The 23,724-nt window shown below is 39.0% G+C and overlaps 1 protein-coding gene across 3 annotated transcripts in view; it reads left to right on the top strand.

Annotated features, from left to right (window-relative positions):
- LOC110026286 (phosphoglucomutase, chloroplastic) overlaps nt 1–23,724 on the top strand; it is a 44,582-nt gene that overhangs the window by 4,418 nt on the left and 16,440 nt on the right. For 2 of the 3 annotated variants that reach the window (XM_020727170.1, XM_020727172.1), the window contains exons 6-16: nt 7,146–7,197; nt 7,538–7,606; nt 7,835–7,903; nt 19,454–19,576; nt 19,661–19,713; nt 20,077–20,155; nt 20,239–20,303; nt 20,451–20,518; nt 20,828–20,946; nt 21,038–21,112; nt 21,260–21,375. In XM_020727170.1, the coding sequence (XP_020582829.1) occupies nt 7,146–7,197; nt 7,538–7,606; nt 7,835–7,903; nt 19,454–19,576; nt 19,661–19,713; nt 20,077–20,155; nt 20,239–20,303; nt 20,451–20,518; nt 20,828–20,946; nt 21,038–21,112; nt 21,260–21,375 (888 nt within the window). The remainder of the gene's footprint in view (nt 1–7,145; nt 7,198–7,537; nt 7,607–7,834; nt 7,904–19,453; nt 19,577–19,660; nt 19,714–20,076; nt 20,156–20,238; nt 20,304–20,450; nt 20,519–20,827; nt 20,947–21,037; nt 21,113–21,259; nt 21,376–23,724) is intronic. The other variant, XM_020727171.1, reaches the window with a different exon arrangement.

Genomic DNA, 23,724 nt, shown 5'->3' with positions numbered 1-23,724 from the left:
TCTACTCCCTAATTGGAAGAACTGTAATTGGTGGCTTCTCCAACGCAGTACGATCAGAACCCGACAGGACCAGACTATGACACATGAGACTGGGGCATGTAAGTGAAAAATGCTTACAGGAACTGTCCAGACAAAACCTGTTATGTGGAGATCAAGTCAGTAAACTGGAGTTTTGCGAACAATGTGTGTTGGGGAAGGCTACTAGAGTGAAGTTCTCTACCAGAACTCACACATCAAAGAAACCACTTGATTATGTACACAGTTATGGGGCCCAGCTAGAACTCAAACTCATGGAGGAGGGAGGTACTTCATGTCTATCATAAATTACTACACCAGGAATGTATGAATTTTTATCCTTAAAACCAAGAATGAAGCTTTTCAACGATTCAGGGATTGGTTAACCCTCACTGAAAACAAGATGGAAGCAAAACTGAAGCACTTGAGAACTGACAATGGCCTTGAGTACTGTTCAGAACAGTTCGATGAGTTATGCAGGAAGAATGACATTACGAGGCATAAGACAGTCTGGAGCACTCCTCAACAGAACAGCTTAGCGGAAAGGATGAATAGGACTATCTTAGAGAGAGTGAGGTGCATGCTTTTAAATGCCAGCCTACCCAAATCTTTTTGGGGTAAAACTGTGTCAACCGCTTGCTATCTTATCAATAAATGTCCATCGACAGCTATTCGAATGAAGACTCCTTTGGAGATGTGGTACGGGAAATCGGGTAACTATGAAAATCTCAAAATTTTTGGATGTATTGCATATGCTCATGTTAGACAGGATAAGCTGGAAGCAAGAGCTTTAAAGTGCATTTTCATTGGCTATCCACCTGGCACCAAAGGCTACAAACTGTGGTGTTTAGATCAACATAAATGCATCATCAGTAGAGGTGTGTTATTCAACGAGTCTAAAATGGCAAACATGCAAAGCTACGTTACCAAAAAAAGTGCTACTAAGGAGGATACTCCAATTGAGGTGGAGCTGCAACATCAACAAAACTTGATGGATCAAGGGACTTGCAAATAATCAAGATGAAGCGGCAGAAGACCAGCAAGAAACTGAACCAGAAAGCAGATCAAATGACTATAGTTTGGTGAGAGATAGGCAGAGAAGAACCATCAGACCACCAGAGAGATATGGTCATGCAGATTTGATCTCCTATGCATTGAGCGTCGCAAAAGAGATAGAAGAAGCAGAACCGAATAATTACAAGGATGCTCTAAAGAGCAAGGAAAGACACAAGTGGGTTGATGCTATGGATGAAGAGATAACTTCTCTGATGAAGAACAAGGCATGACAACTTGTGGATCGACCAAAGAACCAACGTGTCGTTGGTTGTAAGTTGACCTTCAAGAAGAAGGAAAGCATTCTAGGCAGCGAGGAGGTCATGTATAAAATAAGACCTGTAGCAAAGGGGTTCACAGAACGAATTGACTTCAACAAAATCTTCTCGCTTGTGATAAAGCACTGCTCGATCATGATAGTTTTAGCACTAGCGGTTCAATTCAATTTGGAATTAGAGCAGCTAGATGTTAAAACAACATTCCTACATAGGGAGTTAGAAGAAACCATCTTCATGGAACAACCAGAGGGGTACAACACTCCTAAAAGTAAGGATAAAGTCTGCTTGCTAAAGAAATCTTTGTACGGACTGAAACAAAGCCCAAGACAATGATACAAAAGATTTGATGAGTTTATGTTGAGGATTGTCTTTGTCAGAAGCAGCTATGACAGTTGTGTCTACATGAAGAAACAAGATGATGATATAAGTACTTACTTACTCCTATACGTGGACGACATGTTAGTAGCCAACAGAAGTAAGGAGGAAGTTTAGAAAATCAAAGGTATGTTGAACTTAGAATTTAACATGAAGGACCTAGGACTTGCTACAAAGATCCTAGGGATGAAGTTTACCAGAGACAGAAAGGAGGGAAGCTTATTCTTGTCTCAGAAGTCATACACTCAGAAAGTTCTGGCAAGGTTTAACATGCATGAGGCCAAACAAGTTTCAACATCAATTGGTCAGCATTTTAGATTGTCAAACTCTCAGGCTCCTGAGAATGAAGAGGAGAAAAGATACATGGAGGGTGTCCCCTACGCCAGTGGGGTTGGTAGCATCATGTATGGGATGGTGTGCAGCAGACCAGACTTGGCCTACGCCGTCAGTATTGTCAGCAGATTCATGGCAAATCCAGGACAGACCCACTGGGAAGCTCTAAAGTGGATCTTGCGATACCTAAAAGGTACCACTGATTTGGGTTTGCTCTTTAAACGGCAGGAGGACAAAGATGAAAAGATCGTCGGCTATGTGGATTTTGATTATGCGGGAAGCATTGACACCATGAAGTCACTAATCAGATTCATCTTCATCGTCTTCGGCACTGCAGTCAGTTGGAAGTCCAACCTTCAATCCGTGGTGACTCTCTCAACAACAGAGGTTGAATATATTGCTATGACAGAAGCTATTAAAGAAGCTATGTGGCTAAAGGGCATGGCTGAAGAACTTGGTGTATGTCAGAAAGTTGTAACTGTGTTCTGCGATAACCAGAGCACAATCTCCACTTTGTGAGAGATTTTGTAGCCAAGGGTTCTATAGTTGTGGAAAAGGTTCATACTGAAGATAATCCCGCCGACATGTTGACGAAGGTTTTACCGACTGCTAAGTTCAAATATTGTCTGGACTTAGTAAACTTCACTGGGCGCTAAGGGCCCCATGGGGGCTATTTGGAGGGAATCTCAAGAGTGTCGTAATTAAGAGTCAAGGTGGAGAATTGCTATATGTCATGACTCTTAATTATGACAAATGACGCACTTGTAATTATCATGCCTCTTGGGCGACCTCATCTATCTATAAATAGATGAGGAGTCTTGTGGGATGGATAGACCACCATAAGGAGATAGAAAAATATGATCAAGAAGATCAAAAGGAGGAAGAAAATTCAGCAAGGAGAGGAAGAAAGAGAGGAGAGGCTTTAGAATTGAGGGAGAGGTCTTGTAGAGATAGAGATCTAGAGAGACTTTGTGATTTCTCGATGTAATGAGTCTGTAATTCTTCTTTTGTGCTAGTGAATTTTGGTAGTGATTCCCTCTTGGATGTAGGTCTAAGGACCGAATCACGTAATCCCTTGTGTTCTCGTGTTTGTTTTCTGTGGCATTTCCTTTCTATATTTTTTTCCCTTTTGCTTGGATACTGTTGTTACTCCATTTTCTTTCTACATCCAAGAACCGCAGACTATAGTAGTCGTTTGCAGGGAGGGAGAACTCTATTCTCTAGCTACAGGGATCCAGGTGAACCGCAGGCCTAGCTAAGTGAACGACAAGGAGTTCTTAACAAGCAGTGCAGTAAGGTTCTTTCCAACAAGAAAGAAGTTCTTGGATCCTATTCTTGCTGGAAAGATTTAGATAATATTATTAAGTTCTTAATCATCTAACTCAATACACAGAGAGTTCCCTAGAAGGTTTTCTTTCAGGTGTTCTTGGAATTTCTTGAAAGGATTCTTGACGGAGTGGATTTCACAACAGTAGTTCTTTCCTTCCCATTCTGTCGTTCAGGTAGCAAGATTCTCGGCATCCAAGAACCTTTGCAGGGAGGGAGAACTCTATTCTCTAGCTACTTCAAAATATTTCTAAGGAAATCAAAATAGAAAGCAATATGTGGAGTGCCTTCTTGCTGCATGACAATTTCTCCTTTGACTCCACATTGTGAAAATGGCAAAAGATACATGGTATCCCGTAATTATTTGTATACTATATTTCTTTATTCGTAATGCCTGGGGCGCTGTTTTTCTTGTCAAATAAGCTTGCTTTAAATTGCTATTTCATTGTTGGAAGTCACCATGGACCAAGAAAGGTAATCAATATTATTTTCAATTTGTAAGGGAAAGGTGGTAGAAGATAGAATGCTTATCTCTTAATTTTGCCTTGATGGATCACATTTAGAGTATGCAAGCCAAGAACATAAGCTTAATGCTTTATCTAAGAAAAATTCTGAACTTCCTTTTTTAGATTGATGGCATGAAAGAATCTATGCATTGTGGAATTAGTTAGCTTCTGATATCAGTGGTGATAGAGTTATGTCATTGAGGGATTTCATCAACATCAATTATTTTTAAAGTTTTTTTTTTTGGTTGGATTTTAGATGGACAGCATCATTAGAAGTTTTTGTTGGTAAGGAGATTAGTGGAGGGGATTAATTTATGAAGTGCTTAAAAAACGCTGTAAAATTTTTGAAGAATCTATTAACTCCTGTGAAAAGTTTGGATCAAGATGCATAAGGGTACTGCAAAATAGAACAACAAAATAAAAAGACCTAAATAAGAATAACATAAATCAAATCACACAGAGTCCTAAAAATGGGAAATCATCTCATACAAATGCTTTTATGATAATATATTGTCATATTTAGCTTTGATTATCTTATAAATATCATAATATCGGATTCCTCTTTTGTTCCTAAATATTTTAACAAACTACTTCCTCATTTATTTGACTTCCTTTTAATCTTCAGGATTTCATTAAAAAAATTCTTCTACCAAACAATTCCGTCAATCATTTTTTTCTAATTTCCATTAATTTCTCATATGGACATGGAGTTTCTCTTCTATGCATCTTCTTCAACTCAAAGCTAAACAGTTCTTATTTGGGTCAATCTATGGTCCTAATTATTCTCTTCAAGAAATTTTTTCAGCAAACTCCTTTTTAATGATGCCAATAAAATTGTTACATGCCTTCAATTTTAACCATGATCCAATTATCTACGCTTGAAATACGACTAAACTGAGCAAAATCTTTGGATCTCTAATCTCTTGCTCTAGCTATATTTCATTATTTTTCACTTTCTCAGTATCTAGCATATTATATATATATATATATATAATATGCTAGAGCAAGAGATTAGAGGGAGGGGATGTATTTATCTATATATGTATTTATTTATATCACTATTTTTTTATCTGATGGTTGAACCTTAGCATAGTTGAAAAAATTGGTGAAGATCTTTGGGAATGATGGAAATGTTATAAGTGGGTTCCTTGGCTAGTGAGTCTTTCTTCACAGGACTTTATCCCAACGAAGTAGTGATTCAACAAATTTTCTATATCTTGAAATTAATTTAATTTGGAGCACCTTTGCCATAATGGAATCAACCACACAAAACGAAAGAGGTTGTAATTCGCTAATGATTTCCAATGCTCATCAGAACTAAAAAATATATAAGTTAATATTTATTTCTTCAAATTCATTTTCATAATCTCAAGTCAATATCTCTTTATATACTATTGCCCGAACCGTTTGTCATTAGGTGTAATGTGAATAAGACTAAACCACCATACTTCGAATACATCACTTTCTCTTTTTGTAAAAGTATTACTAGTCTATCCAAAGTATTTGACCATCTCTTTTATGCATATTACATGGATAAATATAAGGTTTATCTAGTTATGATATTTTTACTAGGAATTCGCATTGTGTGAGAGTATCGTTTATGCCGTGCAAAGTTATTTTTCGTGCAGACATCCCATTATTTTATATAAGACTAATAATATTGCATAGGTTCTTGGAATCTAAGGGTTTGATCGGTATACATTTTTGTTTTATGTTTTTAATTTTTGTTTTTAACAAATAAAATAAATATTTTTGTTAGTTTTTATATTATCCTCGTTCCAATTATATCTATATTTATTTTCTTAAAAACACAAAAAACAATTAAAATCTATTTTTTTTTATCATTTTTAAACATGTTTTTCAGTCCTACCAGTCCGCTCGATGTCTTTCCCGATATCCTCCTTTGACTAAGCAGAATCTCTCATCTTTCTCGCCATCTAGGAAGTCTCTTGATCTTCCATGTCAGTTCTTTTGAATCTCCAAAACATATAGGCAGTGAAGAAGATGCCTTTTTGCTTCCTCTCTGTTAAGTGGAGCCCAGTTTAACCAAAAAAAAAAAAAATGCAATATTACTGTTCCTGCCTACGCCTGCTCCCGCCTTCCCTGTTTCCGCGAAGCGAAACTCCTCTTCGCTTGTTATAAGTCGCGAACAGAAAAATATCTTCCTTGCCTTTGATCAACTGCTTTTGCTTGTGTGGTTCGAACGAGAGGAGGAATCGCAAGTATCACTCTCCAATGCTTCTTCTTCGGCGTTTTTGGCTTTGGCTTGCGGTAGAGGAAGAAGAAAGAAGAAGAAGATTGTTCTCCCTTGGCTTCTTCTTGGTGGCTTGTGGCAGAAAAAAAATTGAGTTTATTTCTCTTGTAAGTTTATCTTCTTCGGTGTATCTCGATGTAGAGAGAGAAGAAGAGAGAACAAGGAAGTGAAAGATCCCTCTTGTAAGTCTAGACGATCGAATGGTGTAAATTCCTCAAGTAGTAAAATCCTGTACAACTTCGCGGACGTAGGGAATTCGCCGAACCACGTAAATCTATGTGTTCCGCTATGTTACTATTTTTTGGAGTGAATTTTTTCGTTCTATTTTTTTTTTTTTTTGCTTCGTCAAAGATCGTTCTTCTATTTTCTGTATACCACAACACTCTCTAAGTCCAATGGTGCCAGAAAGCCCTGAGTTTTTTGCTACGGCTCTAGGTTCCACCAAGCCTCCCAATCTCACTGCCTGCATCCACCAATTCATCAGCCACATTTGCTCCTCCTAGATTTTATCAACCATGGTATCCACTCTTACAAACAAAACAAGACGAACCAACAAAAAATAAAAAAAAACAGAAAAATGATTCCAAATGACCTCTAAGTAATACATCCTTTACCATCCACCAATACTTACCTCTCTATAGTCTATATCCAAACATGTTCTGAACTTTTCATCATAATCACCAATTTCATTATACTGCCATTCCCATTCATATACTGACATCAAATTAGTGCTGCTATTTTAAAAGATGATATCTCCGGTTAGCTTCGTTGGATGTTTCTATGCTTAAAAAAAGTTTATGAGGAAGTTTATGTTTGTTGGTTTTATTTTGTATTACATTCTTTGATTCTCCATTGTATTAATTATACAATAATTAAAAGCTTTACCATCAACCAGTGATTTTCACATGCACGTTGTGTTTTCTTTCTGCATTTCTCAGCAGGACAGCTATACATTTTTTTTTTCCTAAATTGAAAAGAAAGGCTAATGTTTCTATACTAAACTAGGGATGGCATTTTATCAACCCCAGCTGTTTCTGCAGTGATTCGAAAGCATAAGGTATCATTCCCTGCATTCTTGATACTGTAAATGAAATTATAAGTTTCTTTTTGTTGGAGCATTTACATACATAGCACAAATTTCTAATGCATTTACATATTTTATACCTAAGCTTTCGTATTTGCACATTCAGCACACAAAATTTTAATATCACATAAAAATAGCACTGTTATTACTTTTTAAAAGTGAAATACATCTTATCATTCATATGTTTAAAGCACCAATGTGCTATGTATGTAAATATGAAAGTTTAGGTGTGAAACATGTAATTTCATAAGAATTGTGTGATAAGTTTGTAAATTTCCCTTTGTTTTTAAGTTTTAATTTAACGTTCTGGCAGGCCAATGGAGGATTTATAATGAGCGCAAGCCACAATCCTGGTGGCCCAGACTATGATTGGGGCATAAAGGTGATTTCCCGCCTGCTGCTCAACTTTGTCCTCTCTAAATGAGGTTTACTGTGATATATTGATTTTAGGTCTCATTGTCGACCAAAAGGATTCTGATAACTGAAATTTTGCTGCTTTGCAAGCGGTTTCTACATTTTAACTTTAGAGGATCGAAAAACTTCTACTCTTCCAAATTTTCAATTTTCTTCTTTCTCTTTTCAATCATTGCTAATACTCTTATTTTATCAGTTTAATTACAACAGCGGACAACCTGCGCCAGAGTCTATCACTGACAAAATTTATGGGAACACACTAACAGTGAGTCATTCTCAGGCTATCAATCTCAGTACTATTTCATTTTCTACTAAAATTACTTTGTTATAAGAAAAAATAATTGAATATTGTTGTTATTCTCAGTCAAGGATGAGTAAGAAGAAAATTGATTGAGATAAAAGTGAGATATAGGATGTGGCTTGAAACTTAGATATCATGTATAAACTGATCATGTTAATTCAAGAATGGGATTATTTATCAGTAGTAGTGTAGCAAAGCAGATTGAGATTACTTAAATATATTGAAACAAGTGGAAGAGATAGCTCGTAGTCTGAGCAGAGCTTGTTATACTTGAGGTGCAGGATAGAACAAAGTTTTGGCCAAACATGAAACAGTCCAAAGTTCTTGCAAAAGATTTAGCTATAATTACATTAAAACGATGGCGAAGAAGGATCTTTATCGGGCCAAATATAGTATGAAAAAATTGAATCCAAAATTCGCTAATTTTTCGACTGCCTCCAACATTTACCAACCAGGAATCATTATTATTTGAACCAAACTAATTGGCAATACATATAATGTATTTTTCTCATTATGGTTGTCATTTTTGTTCTTTTCTTTTTCAATGCACGATAATTTCTTTTAATATGCTCTTTTTTCTTGCAATTGACTCAAATAATGTATTTTAATATGTCACAAGGCTTGTTAATGCAATGATTACTTGGTTTGTTACCTTCTAGTATAGTCCCTCAAGTATGAAAATTGCATATCTTGATAGAAGCTAATTTTTAAGATCTTTTTGTTGATTATAAATATGGTGTTATGGTGTTGCGGAAACCTTTGTAAAAGAAAGGTGAATGGAACAATAACAATGGAACTTGATACTCATAAGTAGTAATCACATCAATATTTTCAATCATCAAATAATATAGGTGAACTCATTCATATGTGTTTTATTGGATGCACCTTTATACATGTGAAACAAGTAAAATCTGTTTTTGATAAAATTTATTTTGTCTTTTTGTCTCGAACAAAGGCTTCAGCGTAAGCTACACACCTTTTGTGGTTGTTTTCTTCAAATTCTCGTCTGCTAAGCATGGCTAGATTTTCAAGAGAACTTTCATCTATCTTCACCTTATTTTGTTTGCTCATAATCTAAAGTATATTAAAATGTCACATGAATGCTTTATTGGTTTTTCAAATCCCAACACGTTGGGAGTCATCAACCCTTCCTAATTTCTAGCTTTCATTTTCCTCATCGACCCTCTTTCTATTACTAGTTTTATGAAAAGAACCTAACTTTTATAGAGAAGCGCTAACCAAAAGCGAATATGATGAACCGCCACAAAGCAATGACAAGAGATCAAATGACTGAGAACACAAATTTTATGGTTTGATAAAAATTTTTCTATTTCAATGTTACACCTGTAGGTGAACTGATTTAGGAGGGACCGATCAAGTGCCGCCCAACCGGCTCACGACAACAATAGGCGGGCCGATGTTTTCCGCAAGGAGCGGGGCGGCAGTTTGTCGGGCCGAAGAAGGCAGGGAGCAGGTGTGGTTCACGAGGGCCTTAATCACCTGCTCAAGCAGGAGAAATTAAAGGAGTTTTGAGAGAAAGTTTGGAAGAAAGTTTTAAATGATGACGAAGGATTCTATTAAGCGGAATAACCCAGGGTTTGTTTTTCTTTATGCATGTTTTTACAGCGCCCTATGTTTTCTTCTTCTTATGGTGTTACTAGTGACGTCTAGACTTGTGGGAGAGCCGATCTACCTCTCGAAAGGTAGATCATCTTTGTATCTGCTTGTTTTCATTTGTATTTCTTAAGGGCAGCCCTTATTTGAGTTGTTTCCATCTATCTATTGCCGTTTCGTCGTTGTTGCTTGCTAATTTTTGGTTCCGGAGCATATTAAATTGGTATCAGAGCCTAGAACTTGGTTGGATGGTAGCGAAGAAAGTGGATGTGCTAGAAAGAGAAGTAGGGCAAATCAGACCGGGAATGGAAGAGAGGATCATAAACATGGAGAACATATTTTCTTCAATTGAAAGTTGAATGGAGGATGGATTTGAGAGCATGGGAGAAATGCCGAAGATGATGAAAAAACTCATGGAGATGCAATCTAAGGCCGTGCCGATTGCGCCAGTTGTAAATCCTAACCAAGGGTTTGTCAAGGAATCTTTGGTCAGGTCAAAATAGAAGGAGATCGAACGAGAAGACGACGAGAAAGACATCATCTACCAACAAGAGCATCCCTCTAGGACTCCAAGTGGAGGGGGAGTTGAGATTCTCGATGGAGGATGGGCCAAAAATTGGAGTGATCGTGTAAGAGGCACGTAAGTGTACGATGAAGGAAGGAGGGAATCAGGAGTTGGGTGTGCATATGACCAATGGAAGGAGTTCCCCCTAAATACATGGGGGGAAATACTGGAGGAAGAGGAGGTTGGGGTGGAGTTACAAGAGTCAGAAAATTGAAGGTGCCAATCTTAGAAGGGGAGGATGCACATGGGTGGGTGTTTCGGGTGAAGCGATAATTCGTAACCAATGTGTTAACTAAGGAGTAGAAGCTCATGACAACAGGATTATGCTCGGAGGGGAAAATTTTAGCGTAGTTTAAGGGATGGAGGCAAGATATCTGATGCACTCATGGGAGGAGTTTAAGGATTGCTTTTTTGGAGCGTTTCTAACCTATTCGGGAAGGAGACTACACGAGCAAGTGTTGGTCAACTTTTCGTTGATGATTTCATTTATAGTTTTGAAAAGTAGATGATTTAATTTAACCTAAAAGGTATATAATTTTATGAAAATAGTGTATTTTAATTTTGAAAAATGAGACCGATTGGATCTCATTTGCCCAATAAATTTATATAATCGTGCCGGTACCACAAATGATACACCTTCTAGAAAGATAAGTGTACCCTGCGGCGGTGGACCCAATCATGCAAACTTACGAGGTTTGTGACATTCATTTGGTATTTGGTATGCGAACCTTTTATATGTGACCGACAAATTCCCCTATTTAATACAAAATTTAAATATGGTTTATTTAACCTGAGTTCCAAGTTCCCTATAGAGGCAAACCCCTATAGTTAATTACATCCCAAGTGACGGGAATCACTTGAGAAAACTCTCGATAATGATCAATAGCTCTAGTATTCAAGAATTCAAAGTTCATGTTTTCAAGGTAGGACGTGGAAAAACAAGTGGGAATGACTCAAGTAAGAACAATCCTTTCAGGAGTTCAAAGAAAGTAAAAAATGGGGGATGTCACAAATTCTGAGGGGAATCCTCAATGACCTCCCAAACTATCTTACTGTGTGACTGTATTTTAGAGAGGATTTTATTTGAATGTTGAATCCTGTCAATTTTATTATTTCGGACTTACATTTGCATAATAACTTGTTATGCAAATAGTCCGCAAAGATAAGAGGTTTTACGTCATTCTAGATGACAACCTCGAAACCTAAGACGAGTTAGGACTTACGCTATACAATATGGTTGTACAAAAGCCTAAAGAAGATGTGAGAATTTACGTCGCGCTGGGCAAACTACCTCGAAGTCTTATGGGAGGAAAGTTTAGTTGGTGTAGACTCATTCTGCTGTTGTAGAATGACGATCACCTCCACCTGTAGTTCGCTCCAAACTCCTTGCCGTGCTGCCCACAAAGTTGCTCCAAGTTCTTCGTCGTAGTAACAGTCCTAAAGTCTAAAGCTCAAACAGTTTTACCATGTGTGTTTCAATGTCTCAGTTTGATTGTCATTGGGGGGGTTCAAGTTGATTAGAGCGACACCGGTTAGGATTCCACGGTTCCCTCGTTCCGGTATCACTATTTTCTTTTGAACTTAGTTTTAAACGAGTTCTGAAACCCATTTAAACCGGGGAGATCTCGTTAGCAACTGTGGGTTACCTTCTTTGAGGGACTCCCGTAAGTTCGAAAGAACATGTTATGCTTTGTTTTTTTTTAATTTTGAAAAAATTGTTTAATTTTAAAAAATTGTTTTATTTTTATAGTGAGATCGTATTCAGTAGCTGCATAATGTGTTTGAGTAAGAGTAATTGCAATAAAGAAGCAACAACAAATAAAATGTACTTGCGTACGTGACGTATCTGTTGCTGCAATTCCTGTTGCATGTTTAACTCACAAAGCACAATATAATTTACAGAGAATTTAAGTAAATTGCAGAGAAAAGAAAACAGTAAACAGTAGAACAAGTTGTAGTAACAGCTAGAAATTCCAAATCCTAAGGTCTCCTATAACTTATTACTGCAACTAGCGAGCTAATATAGTGATCCTACAATCTTCTACGACTCCGTTAAACAACTAACAAATGTGTACGGTGATCCTACGACTCCGGACAACAGCTAGGAATTTCGAATAGCGCCTATATGAGTTCCTATGAACCCAAACAGTAATGGGTAACACCTATGCGGCTTCCTACGAATCCGAACAGAGGTGGGCAGCAACTAGATGGCTTCCAAACGAACCCAAATCGTGGTGGACAGCTCCTAGGTGGCTTCCTACGAACCCAAACCGGGGTGGACAGCTCCTAGGTGGCTTCCTACGAACCCAAACTACAATTTGAAAGATCAAACAGTATTTTTATGGCCTGCTACAAACTCAAACAGCAGTTTGAAAGATCAAACAACACTTTAAGTATTTTCCAACACCTTACGACACCCCTAAAAACACCAAATAACACTTTAGATGCGGCGCAAAACCCCTCAAAAATAGCAGTACACTCCGGGAAGCAACAACAACACAAATATAGTTGAACAGGTCTGATCATAGGCTAAAAGGTGCAATCAATCAGAAAAGTAAGATAATTCAATTTCATTTTCTTGTAACTTCTTCTACCCTAAGTAGCAGACTTTACTTGGATCCCCCCTAAAGCACTCGGGCTTTGAAAAATGAAACCACTCCTTAGAAGGAATGAGGTTAATTCCTGCATGATTTAAACGAATGACAATTAAATACAGACCACTTAATTCTCATGAATTTACATGTCCATCTCCAAAACAACAATAACAAATTACTTAAGCATGAACATGTGTATTTTAAAAATTTAAAATGGTGATATTTGTTATGTGCTAGGAAGAATTTGAGTGGTATGTGTGTAAACATTGAAGTTTGGGTGTTAGATATGTAAACACATAAAAGTTAAGTGGCATGTATGTAAATCTTCCTTCTGAATTTCAAGATAGTTGTAGCTAATTCAGATTCATTCGATCTAAAGATGAGAAGTAGAGTTTACTGAGTATGAAATAAATAACCTGAGAATATATTGATTCTGCACTTTGCTGGAGTTTTCTGTATAAAGCTTGAAATAGAAAAGCTTGAAATATCAAATTCTCCACTTAGCTTCTCACTTTCTTCTTCCAAATTTCAGTTCACCTCACAATTCGATTTTCCTTCAGCGAACTTACTGGTGGGGTTTCGGCGCAGAGGACGGGACGTGAGTTGAGGGAATGGAGGCGAAGCTTTCAGTGTCCTAGAGAAGCGAAGCAGGGGAGCTGGATTGAGCGGTCGAAACTCGTTGCTGAGGAGAGGCGTGCGGGATTGAGCGGTTGAGGGAGAAGGAATCGAGCGTTTCTGATAAGGAGTCGAGTGAGGAGAGGGGAACAGGCAGGGGATTATGCGCGGAGGAAAGAGACAAAGCCAAGCGGGAGAGGCAGAGGGAGGCGAGGCGGGCTGAGCGGGGGTCTCGGTGTAGAGGAGAAGAGAGCTGAATGGGAGAGGCGAAGCAGGTGCTTCTACGTGAGGAAGAAGATCGTGATACGCAAAGCTGTAGAAGCGAGAGTTTGGTCGCGTGGGGCGAGCGAGACTTGTAGAGCGGAGCTTCTTCAGCGTGAGGAAGAGGGAGGCGATCGGGGGTCTTCGGCGGAAGAGAGGAGAGGCGCAGCTAGCAGGTGAGGTGCAGAGACGGGATAGAGCAGGCGGGATCGAAAGAAGTAGACGAGGCTTTCTGTGCAGGGCTCCTGTCGGGGAAGAAGGGGACGAATCAAGCGGGATCGATTAAGGGTTTCGGTGGAGGCGATCAACTAGGCTGCGATCGAGATAGGGAGCTGGGTTCGTTCATGAGAGAGAGGGAGACTGACGGGTCTTGAGCGCGAGAAAGGGAGTGGCGGAAGGTTTTCGGTGCAGAGGGGAGGAGCAAATTTTGATGTAGGGAGGAGGAGAATCCACGAGAAGGGGAAGAGGGAGTTCATCGCACACTAGCAGGAAGCCAACGAGAGTGAGGAGCCTGGGAGCTAGAGGAAGAAGGCAAGCGTTCTTTTTTTAGAATCAAAGGAGCCGTCACCTGAAGTAATTGGCGGGGAATTAAAAGACTTCCAAATGCGGTGGAGGATTAAATGGAAGGTCTTAACATCTGAATTAATTTTAATTAAGACAAAAATTAAATAATCCATTTGAATTTTGAAATTTGAATTTCAAATCCAGGTGAGCTTATGCCTAGCCTGTATTCAGCCCGAGTCCAACCTGAATCGAACCTGAGTTGAATTTGGGCTGAGCCTGGGCCGACGCACTGTTTAAAAAAAAGGCTCTTTTTAATGAAAAGGCGCATCGATATCCGTGCTAGACGCTCGTGCGCGAAACTATAGAGATATGGGTGTCCTTAGCTAAAGTCGACATTCCGGACGCGTCGGCGTGGTTTGTTTCGTCATCCGGGGTGGTCCGGACGAGTTTGCCGGCGGACAAGTCAAATCAAGTCAAAATCGTGTGTGGTGCAGTGAGTGCACAAAAAGCGGCGCTATCGAGTGTTTGGGTCGCTAAGGGGTTCCCTAGGGGCTGCTCCTATTAATGTAGAAATTCAACTCGAGTTTTATGTGTCGATTCTAATCAACTCAACGGTATGCCGAGGATGAAACGCGAAGGAGTGACGATGTGGCTTGAATTTTCTAAATGGTGTGGGTTCTGTACTAGTCCTCTAAGAGAATCGAACGGGGAAAGCCTAAAGCTAGACCCTACGCTCTAAGGAGAGACAAAAAAGACCTCATCCAGAAATGAGGTCAACAACAAGCTCTGACTTAGGGGGGACAATTAAGAAATACCGAGAGAAGTTAAGCTCTTGTTAGGGAGGTTTAGGGGGATTTCTGCAACAGGACTGGAAAGAAAGTTTTTGAAAGGCCTATAGCCCGACATGCAAGCAGCCATTCGGGCCTTGAGGTTGTGAGGATTGAGGAAAATGATAGAGTTTGCCTAGATGATAGAGGATAAGAAACAAGTGAAAAAGAACAGGAAATGCGACAATACTGGAGTATTCTACAAGAGCACCGTGACAGTCACGACAACGAGAAACCAAACAATTTCATTTCAAAAAGAGACGCTAAAGGAGAAGAATACAGGGACCCATCCCGGAGGGGTAATTTCAAGAGTTTCACAAATGCAGAGTGCAGGATAAAAGAGCAAGTGATTTTTGTTACTGTTGTGACGAGAAATATGCCCCAGGCCATCGTTACAAGTAGCACTCCCTTCAGATTCTTTTTGTTCAAGAGAAGGATATGAAGAGTAAGGAATCAGAGGAGGAACATCTGCATTTGGATGCGGTGAAGGTGTCCTTCAATTTGGTGGTAGGATTTACCCCGAATCATACCATGAAGGTGAAGGGGTGGATTGGGGAACAATCGATTTTAATGTTGGTAGATAGTGGTGACAGGGAAGATGGAGAAAAGTCAGGGAATTTGGAAGGGGTTGATTATGACATTATATGACCTATAAATGGTGGAGGATTTCCCTTAGATTTGGGTAGCACAAATGTGTTTTTAGGGATGAAGTGTCAAGTGACTACAAATGCTTGGGGAGTTGAAGGTGGAACGTAAGTCCCTGACGATAGAGTTCCAAGTTTAGGGTAGAAAGATGATGCTGGGAGGAGATGCTAGTTTATGTAAAATGATGTTGCTCAAAACCATGGTCAATTCGATTTGAGGAACATAACTAGACTATTTGGTAGAGTTGCAGAGCATTGAAGTGATTTGAGATTCAGAGTTGGTAGAGTTTTATGAAGGGGTCTAACAACTCTTACAACAGTTTATTGATGTCTTCCAACAGCCAAGTGGGTTCCCTGCCCCGAGGGAGCACGAGCACACTATTACATTAAATGAGGGTGTTTTCCCCATTAATGTCAGACCATACATGTACCCCCAGATTTAGAATGATGCAATAGAGGAACTGATTCGATAGCTACTCGAGGTTGGGATTATCAGGCCTAGTGTGAGAACGTTTTCTAGTCCCGTTCTGTTGGTGAAGAAAAGATAAAAGTTGGAGATTCTGTGTGGACTACCAGACCTTAAACAAGATGATAGTGTTGGACAAGCTTTTTATTCCCATGATTGATGAGTTATTGGATGAGCTTTATGGGGAAGTCATTTTTTTAAAAATTGATCTTAAGTTGGGATACCACCAGATCAAGATGAATCCGATGGATGTGCACAAGACAAGGTTCAAGACACATGAAGGACATGATGAGTTATTAGAGTTGTCGTTTGGCCTCACTAATGCCCCGTGACATTTCAATCTCTCATGAATAGGGTTTTTCAACCTTTCATTCATAAATTTATCATGATTTTCTTTGATGACATTCTGGTTTACAGTCGTACAGAGACAGAGCACGTGAGACACGTAAGGATAGTCCTGGAGACGTTGAGGGAGCACCACTTGTATGCCAACTTGGAAGAAATGGTCTTTTGCACAATTTCAGGCGGAATACCTATGACATGTGGTGATCAGAACGAGGGTAGTTGTGGATCAGTCCAAGATCGAGGCTATGACTGATTGGCCCTTACTAGGGAGTTTGAAAGAGTTGATCCTGGGTCTAACCAGCTACTATCAGAAGTTTGTGAAATGATATGACATGATGACATGACCACTGACGGAGCAGTTGAAGAAAGACAATTTCAAATGGGAGGAAGCAACAACACAGACATTTGAACATTTGAAGAGGGCCATGACTAGCATTCCGATATTAGCGTTTCCATGTTTCAGTAAACTATTTGTGGTGGAAACATATATGTTAGGGTACGGATTAGGAGCACTGCTCATGTAGGACCAACAACTGATTGCCTACTTCAACCAAGTTTTTATGGCCAGAGAGAGGCTAAAGTAGTATACGAACAAGAATTGATGGTGATTGTCTTGGCCAGTCAGAAATTGCGACCCTGTCGATTGAGACGACATTTTTTTGTCAGGATAGATCAGGAGAGTTTAAATTATATTTTGGAGCAACGGATGATGACTGGGGAACATCAGAGATGACTATCTAAGCTAATGGGGTATGATTTCGAGATTCAGTACCGGCTAGGACTGAAGAACAAGTCAGTCGACGCATTGTCAAGAAAGGAGGAGGAACTCCAACTAACGGCCTTATCAGTACCTTTGGTCCGAGATTTGGAAGCCTTGAGTGAGGAGCTGAAGAAAATAAGGGCCGAGTTACTACAAGATCCGAACAGTCATTCAAGATATGCATTGAGGGGGAAACAATTGCTCCACAAGGGGCGATTTGTGCTACCCAAGATGTCAGAGTATATTCTTAGATTATTACAGGAGTTTCATAAGAGTATGATCAGGGGACACTCAGGGGTGCAAAATACTTGCAGTCATTTGACGATAGAGCTTTATTGGGTAGGGATTGCACAATGACGTGGAGGACATGGTGGCAAAATATGATATGCGTCAGTGACACAAGTATATGACCACGACACCAGGAGGGTTATTTAAACCATTAACATCATCGGGGAAGGTTTGGGAAGAAGTGACGATGAATTTTATCGATAGGTTACCACACTCAGGAGGGTTCACGATGATCATGGTGGTCCGGGATCGCCTGAGTAAGTATGCACATTTCATTCTCATACGACATCTCTACATTGCGATCTCAGTCATGAAGTTATTTATCCTAGAAGTAGTCCATTTGCACGAAGTACTGAAATCGATTGTTTCGGATAGGAACAAGATGTTCCTTGACCATTTCTATAAAGAGCTATTCATGTTGCAATCCTTAAGAGAAGCACCACATATCATCCCTAGATCGATGGGCACATACTTGCGTTGTTTTGTATTTGATATGCCAAAGTTATGGGTCAAATGGATTGCGAGGGTTGAATATTAGTATAATGCTTCGTACCACACCGCAACACAAACCTCCTGTTTTAGGATATTGTATGTGTGGGATCCACGTTGCTCGATACAATATGGGAACAACGCTACACCAGTATCAAACATCGATTAGTATTTGGAGAAGAGGGACATGATCAACAAATCATGAAGAGGAAAACGGATGAACATAGGAGATATGTGCAATTTGAAATATTTGACATGGTCTACTTGATGGGGGGTGGGACTACCGATAGAATACTTTGGCTAGGAACGCGAAACTTTCACTGAGATACTTTGGACCTTATGACGTGATGACACGTATCAGAGCAATGGCCCACCGTTTGATGTTGCTACTATCATTTGCATTACATCTGGTTTTCCATGTATCACAGCTGAGACGTGCGGTTGGAGATCATACACCATTGTCTACACTACTGTCGATGCTGACAGAGGACTTGGAGGTGATTTGAAGTTGCTAGAGATCGAAGGAGTGTGCGGAGGAGTAGGGGGAGCAATGTAGGTGTTGGCTAAGTGGAATGGGCTGCCAGACTATGAAGCAACGTGGGAGCCTTATGTGGTGTTCCACAAGCAGTTTCCAGCCTTCCACCTTGAGGACAAGATCTTTCTTTGGGAGGAGATTATTGTTACGCCTGTAGGCGAACCGGTCCCGGATGGACCGGTTCAGTGCCGCCCAACTGTCCCAATGCAACAACACGAGGGCCGATCTTTTCCACGAGAAGGGATGAGGCGGCAGTTTGCTGCGGTCAAAGAAGGTAGGGAGCACGTGGGGTCCACTAGAGCCTTAATCATGCTCAAAGTGGAGAAATTAATGGAGTTTGGAGGGAAAGTTTTGAAGAACAATTTGAAATACTACGGGAGGATTTTATTTAGGGGAATAACCTAGGGTTTGTTTTTTTATGCGTGTTTTGTGGGCTGCAGTGTTTTCTTCTTCTTGTGGTATTCCTAGCGACATGTATGGTTGTAGGACAACTGATCTACCTCTCGAAAAGTAGATCATCCTTCTATCTTGCTTGTTTTGTTTCCGTTTGGGAAGAGCAGCCCCTACTTGAATTGTTTTCATCTATCTATTGCTGTTTCGTTAATGTTGTTTGCTGGTTTTGGTTCTGGAGCGTATCAGTCTACTCGAATTGTTTCCATCTATCTATTGCTGTTTCGTCGATGTTGTTTGCTGGTTTTGGTTCTGGAGCATATCAGTCTACAGGGGAAGAAAAAGAATCTAATCCACCAAATATGAAGTTACAAACAGTATACAAAACAATGACTTCATAGATCAGTTTTTTGTTGGAGTGATATAAAGCTCCTGGTCTTTATAGATCAGGCGCTACAAAAATTTCACTTCTCCCTTTTATTCCGTGGAATACTATCCTTGAATAGATATTCTACCGTTACTTGCTAAACTTTATGCTTTTCTAGTGACCAAATAATTTGCATCAATAACATGCTGCTCAGTTTCTGTGCAATATTTCACTTAAAGTTGTTCCGCAGATTTCGGAAATAAAAATAGCTGAAATACCAGATGTTGATCTTTCTTGCCTCGGAGTTGCAAGCTTTGGTAAATTCATCGTTGAGGTGATAGATCCAGTGGCAGACTATCTGGATCTGTTGGAGGTAATTGTAAAAACTGGAAATTTTGTGCATATTTGGAATGTTATTATATCATACCTTAGAAAGTTTCTTCTTTGACTTATTCAGAATGTTTTTGATTTCGAGCTCATGAAAAATCTTCTTTCTAGGCCAGATTTCAGGTATGACATTCTTCATATAAGAATTCTATATAATCACTAGAAAGCCATCTTTCAACAATTTTTATTGGTCCTTATGGCCATAACCTTTGAAACGTTCAACCTTAAGTATGCAATGTGTTGTGAACCTTTTTTTTTCGAGCCTTATATAAAATGCTTGATTTATCTATACATGAGTGATTTTGCTTTCGTTCATATTATTTACTGAGATTGTTTTTTCTTATGTTTAGTACAATGTGATGCCTGTTTACTTGTAGAATTTTTTACTTTTGTTTTTTGGATTTTATTATTTTTGCAACCTCAGCAATATGGTACCCTGGGAGAAATAAGCAGTTCTTAGTCTAACTGATGTAAATAATCTTGTAGGTTTTTATTCGATGCTATGCATGCAGTGACGGGTGCGTATGCAAAACCTATTTTTGTGGATCGGCTTGGCGCAAATGTGGTTTGATTCCTGTTCTTTTATTTCCATTCTCATAAGCTGTTCATACTTGTTTCCTCATCTCTAAAATAATTTTCTGACCGCAGGATTGCATTTTAAATGGAATACCTTTGTTAGATTTTGGCCATGGCCATCCAGACCCTAATCTTACGTAAGAAACTTGAATAATATCATCTCTTTATATACTTTTTTTTAAATGGCATCATTTCATCATATATTATGCACCAAGGTATGCAAAGGAATTCTCTTTAAATTTATTTTTTAACATGGCATCATTTTCATACATATTATGCACAAGGTATGCGAAGGAACTAGTTAGCATTATGTATGGTGAGAATGCACCTGATTTAGGAGCAGCAAGTGATGGTATGTACAACGATCTTGACAATGGAATATTTGAATTTTCTTTTAATGTGCTTGTTTATGGCAGAAAACGTCTATCTTTGATAAGTCGAAAAGTGTCAAAATTGTCCCCCAATTGTTTGCCGGAGGACATTTTAGTCCCATAGTCTATAATAACGTTAATTTGGTATAAAAGTATGAAGACTAAATTAACATTGTTATAGACTTTGGGACTGAAATAACCCACTACAAATTGTTAGGGGTTATTTTGGCAATTTACTCCTTTGTTTGCTTGGCATGACTAAGCTTCTTTGAAGTGTTTGTTCTTGACAGGTGATGGTGACCGGAACATGATTCTTGGGAGAGGATTTTTTGTCACTCCATCAGATTCTGTGGCTATTATTGCAGCTAACGCACAAGCGGCAATTCCTTACTTTCAGAATGGTCCAAAGGTTTTGAAATGTAAATTTATTGATGTATGAATTTCATCTTTATTTGCATAGTTTTTTACTAATCAAATTGTTTATTTAAAATTCCTCTCAGGGACTTGCTAGGTCAATGCCTACAAGTGGTGCTCTTGATCATGTTGCTGCAAAACTGAAGCTTCCCTTCTACGAGGTTTATTATTTTTATAATCTGTTTTTGTTTTGGGTTTTTTTTTTGGCCAATTGATTTAGAATTACTTGATGCATAAATACATAAATAATGGAAGAAATTACAAAAAAAATATTTGAATTAGCTTTGAGTAAACTTTAATTTGAACAGGTTCCCACTGGTTGGAAATTCTTTGGTAACCTGATGGATGCTGGGAATTTGTCTATATGTGGCGAAGAAAGCTTTGGAACAGGCTCAGATCACATCAGGGAGAAGGACGGGATATGGTAAAATCTTAAGATTTGCATCATATGTGAAAATTCATAAAATTATTCTTTTTTCCCTTTCAGATTTTTTTTGGTTGTTTGGCTAAATGTTTGGATTCCTTGATTAAGTTGGACTTAATTGGAACCAACTTCTTTCTGGAAATTTTTAATACTTGAACCTTAAATGCATAATTGTAAATTACATCTTGCTACAAGAATAGGCAGAGATTATTGTGTCAAGCAGAGAAATTTTTGATTTTGCACTGCGCTTCTTTTGATTTTTCCCTTGATAAATGCAACCTACTAAAAAATACATTCAAATTAAAGTAAATTTTTTACCAATTATTTATGGAAAGTTTTGTTTTAAGATTGGAAAACATGTCCAAAATTTATCCGATGACTAATGACTAAGCAAATTGTTTGCAAACCTTATGAAGCTTCTCCAGAGGCCAATAAGATGAACCATGATGTAATAGCAAAAGAAATCCAGTTACCATCAATATGAAAGCATGAAGTCTTATGTGGTTTGGCTTAAACAAGCCCGCGTCTATGGTCGCGCAAAGTGATGGTTGTCGTTTAGTTTAAAAAGTCATATAATAGGAGCACTTAATATTATTCCATGCTCTTTCATGAGTTTTTGTTGGACTAGAGTACCATGTGTGTTTGTTCTTCGAAGTCTAAAACTATTTGGGCCATTGAATTTCTTGACTAAATTATATATACTTAAGATTAAACCCAAAAATTTATCAAGAACAAATATTTGAGGAAGCCCTTCAGGAGTGAGGTTGTGCATTAGCAAAAATGTAGCACTGAAAGGAAAATCTATATTTCAAAATTAATCTACACACTATCAAGGAGATCTTTAAATTAGATGACATGAATGCCACTTAGATGGGATTGTAGGTATCATCATTATCCTAACTATTTTGGTGTGGGCAAATGATGGAACATGAATAAATCTTACACAAATTTCTATGAACATGCATGACAGATAAAAGACAAATATATTTGCTCATACAATATCATAAATATTTAGAGTACAAGAAGCCTTGCTTAGTCAATGATTGAACTGATATCGAGATTTAACAAATATCCAATGGTATTATTGCTGAATTCAAATAGTGAATTACAACAACACAAGGTGGAATCTGAAATTTTAACAAACACAACACGCAACCTAGACTTGGGTGAACCTAGGGAGGCGGTAGTGTTGACGAGGGGGTTTGAAAGGTGGCGACAACAAGAACGGAGGGAAATAAAACAACATATTGCGGTTTCTAGGTAGACATCAACAGGTATGGAGGGCAGAAACAATATGTATGCTATTTTGGGTAGGTGGCAACTAGAATGGAGGGGGAGGTTGGCTGGAATGGTTGTTCAGAGAGTTGGCGGGCAGTAGATCTGAGGAAAACAACTGTTGTGGCAGCTTTTCTAGGAACAATGAAATGGTGTAGCGGCTAGGGGAAGGAAGCCAGTGCGGAAAAGTGATGGGGGAATGATATTAGAAGGATAAACACCACCTCGGGAATGAAATACAACTGAAGCATCACTTAAAACTCTTGGATACAACCTTAGAAGGGAAAAGGGAAATGCCGATGGTTGTCTTGAAACAAACACAACAAAAACTAGCCCTAGAACATCAGAAAAGCAAATAAATAATACTAGGGCAACTAGAAGTGGGCCCACTCCATTGGGCAACACTCCCTAAGGTTGGAGGGCCAGCCGATCCCTCCCAACTCTTGGACCGAATCGGTCTAGGGTTCCTCAGGTGCCCCGGCATCAGTCTCCCAAGGTTGGGGGAGTTTGTCGAAGCTTCTGTCTCCTCATGGTGTGGAGTCGATTGGTTGCGTTTAGGGTGGTAGTAATTCTGTAATCTCTTGGGGTTGGAAGGTCTTCGACGGCGCTTCTAGAAGCATCTGGATCTCACTGTCAGATGCACTGCCACTCAAAACATCTGAGAAGGGTTCTCTAATTTTAAGTAACCAACTCTGTTTATCCAATCATATTTGGATACCTTGTTGAGCTGAACTGAAACGTCGTGTCAAATTTACTCCACAGAGTCCTCGAAAAGTAGCCCAAGATTGGCTCATCCCTCTCCGAAATGAAACAGATTGAACCTCCTTGACATTGGTGGCCTTGATAGGAAGTTGTCTGTCAGGATATCATGAAACTCTCTCCGTACTGGTTGTCTTGCGTCATATATTGGATCTTCTATCTCACTATCCTCTAATATCACTAAAATTGATCCCATTGGCGCCTCTACGCTGACAAGAGCACCTATAACCTCTAACTCCATAGAAGATATGAGAACTATGCGCTTTCCATTCTTTACGTATGATTAGGTATTCCATAGAAGGCATAAGAACTATG

The sequence above is a fragment of the Phalaenopsis equestris genome, unplaced genomic scaffold (assembly GCF_001263595.1).
Source record: "Phalaenopsis equestris unplaced genomic scaffold, ASM126359v1 Scaffold000362, whole genome shotgun sequence".
Taxonomy (NCBI): domain Eukaryota; kingdom Viridiplantae; phylum Streptophyta; class Magnoliopsida; order Asparagales; family Orchidaceae; genus Phalaenopsis; species Phalaenopsis equestris.
Note: the sequence above shows the minus strand (reverse complement) of the source record. Positions and strands in the feature narration are given on the sequence as shown.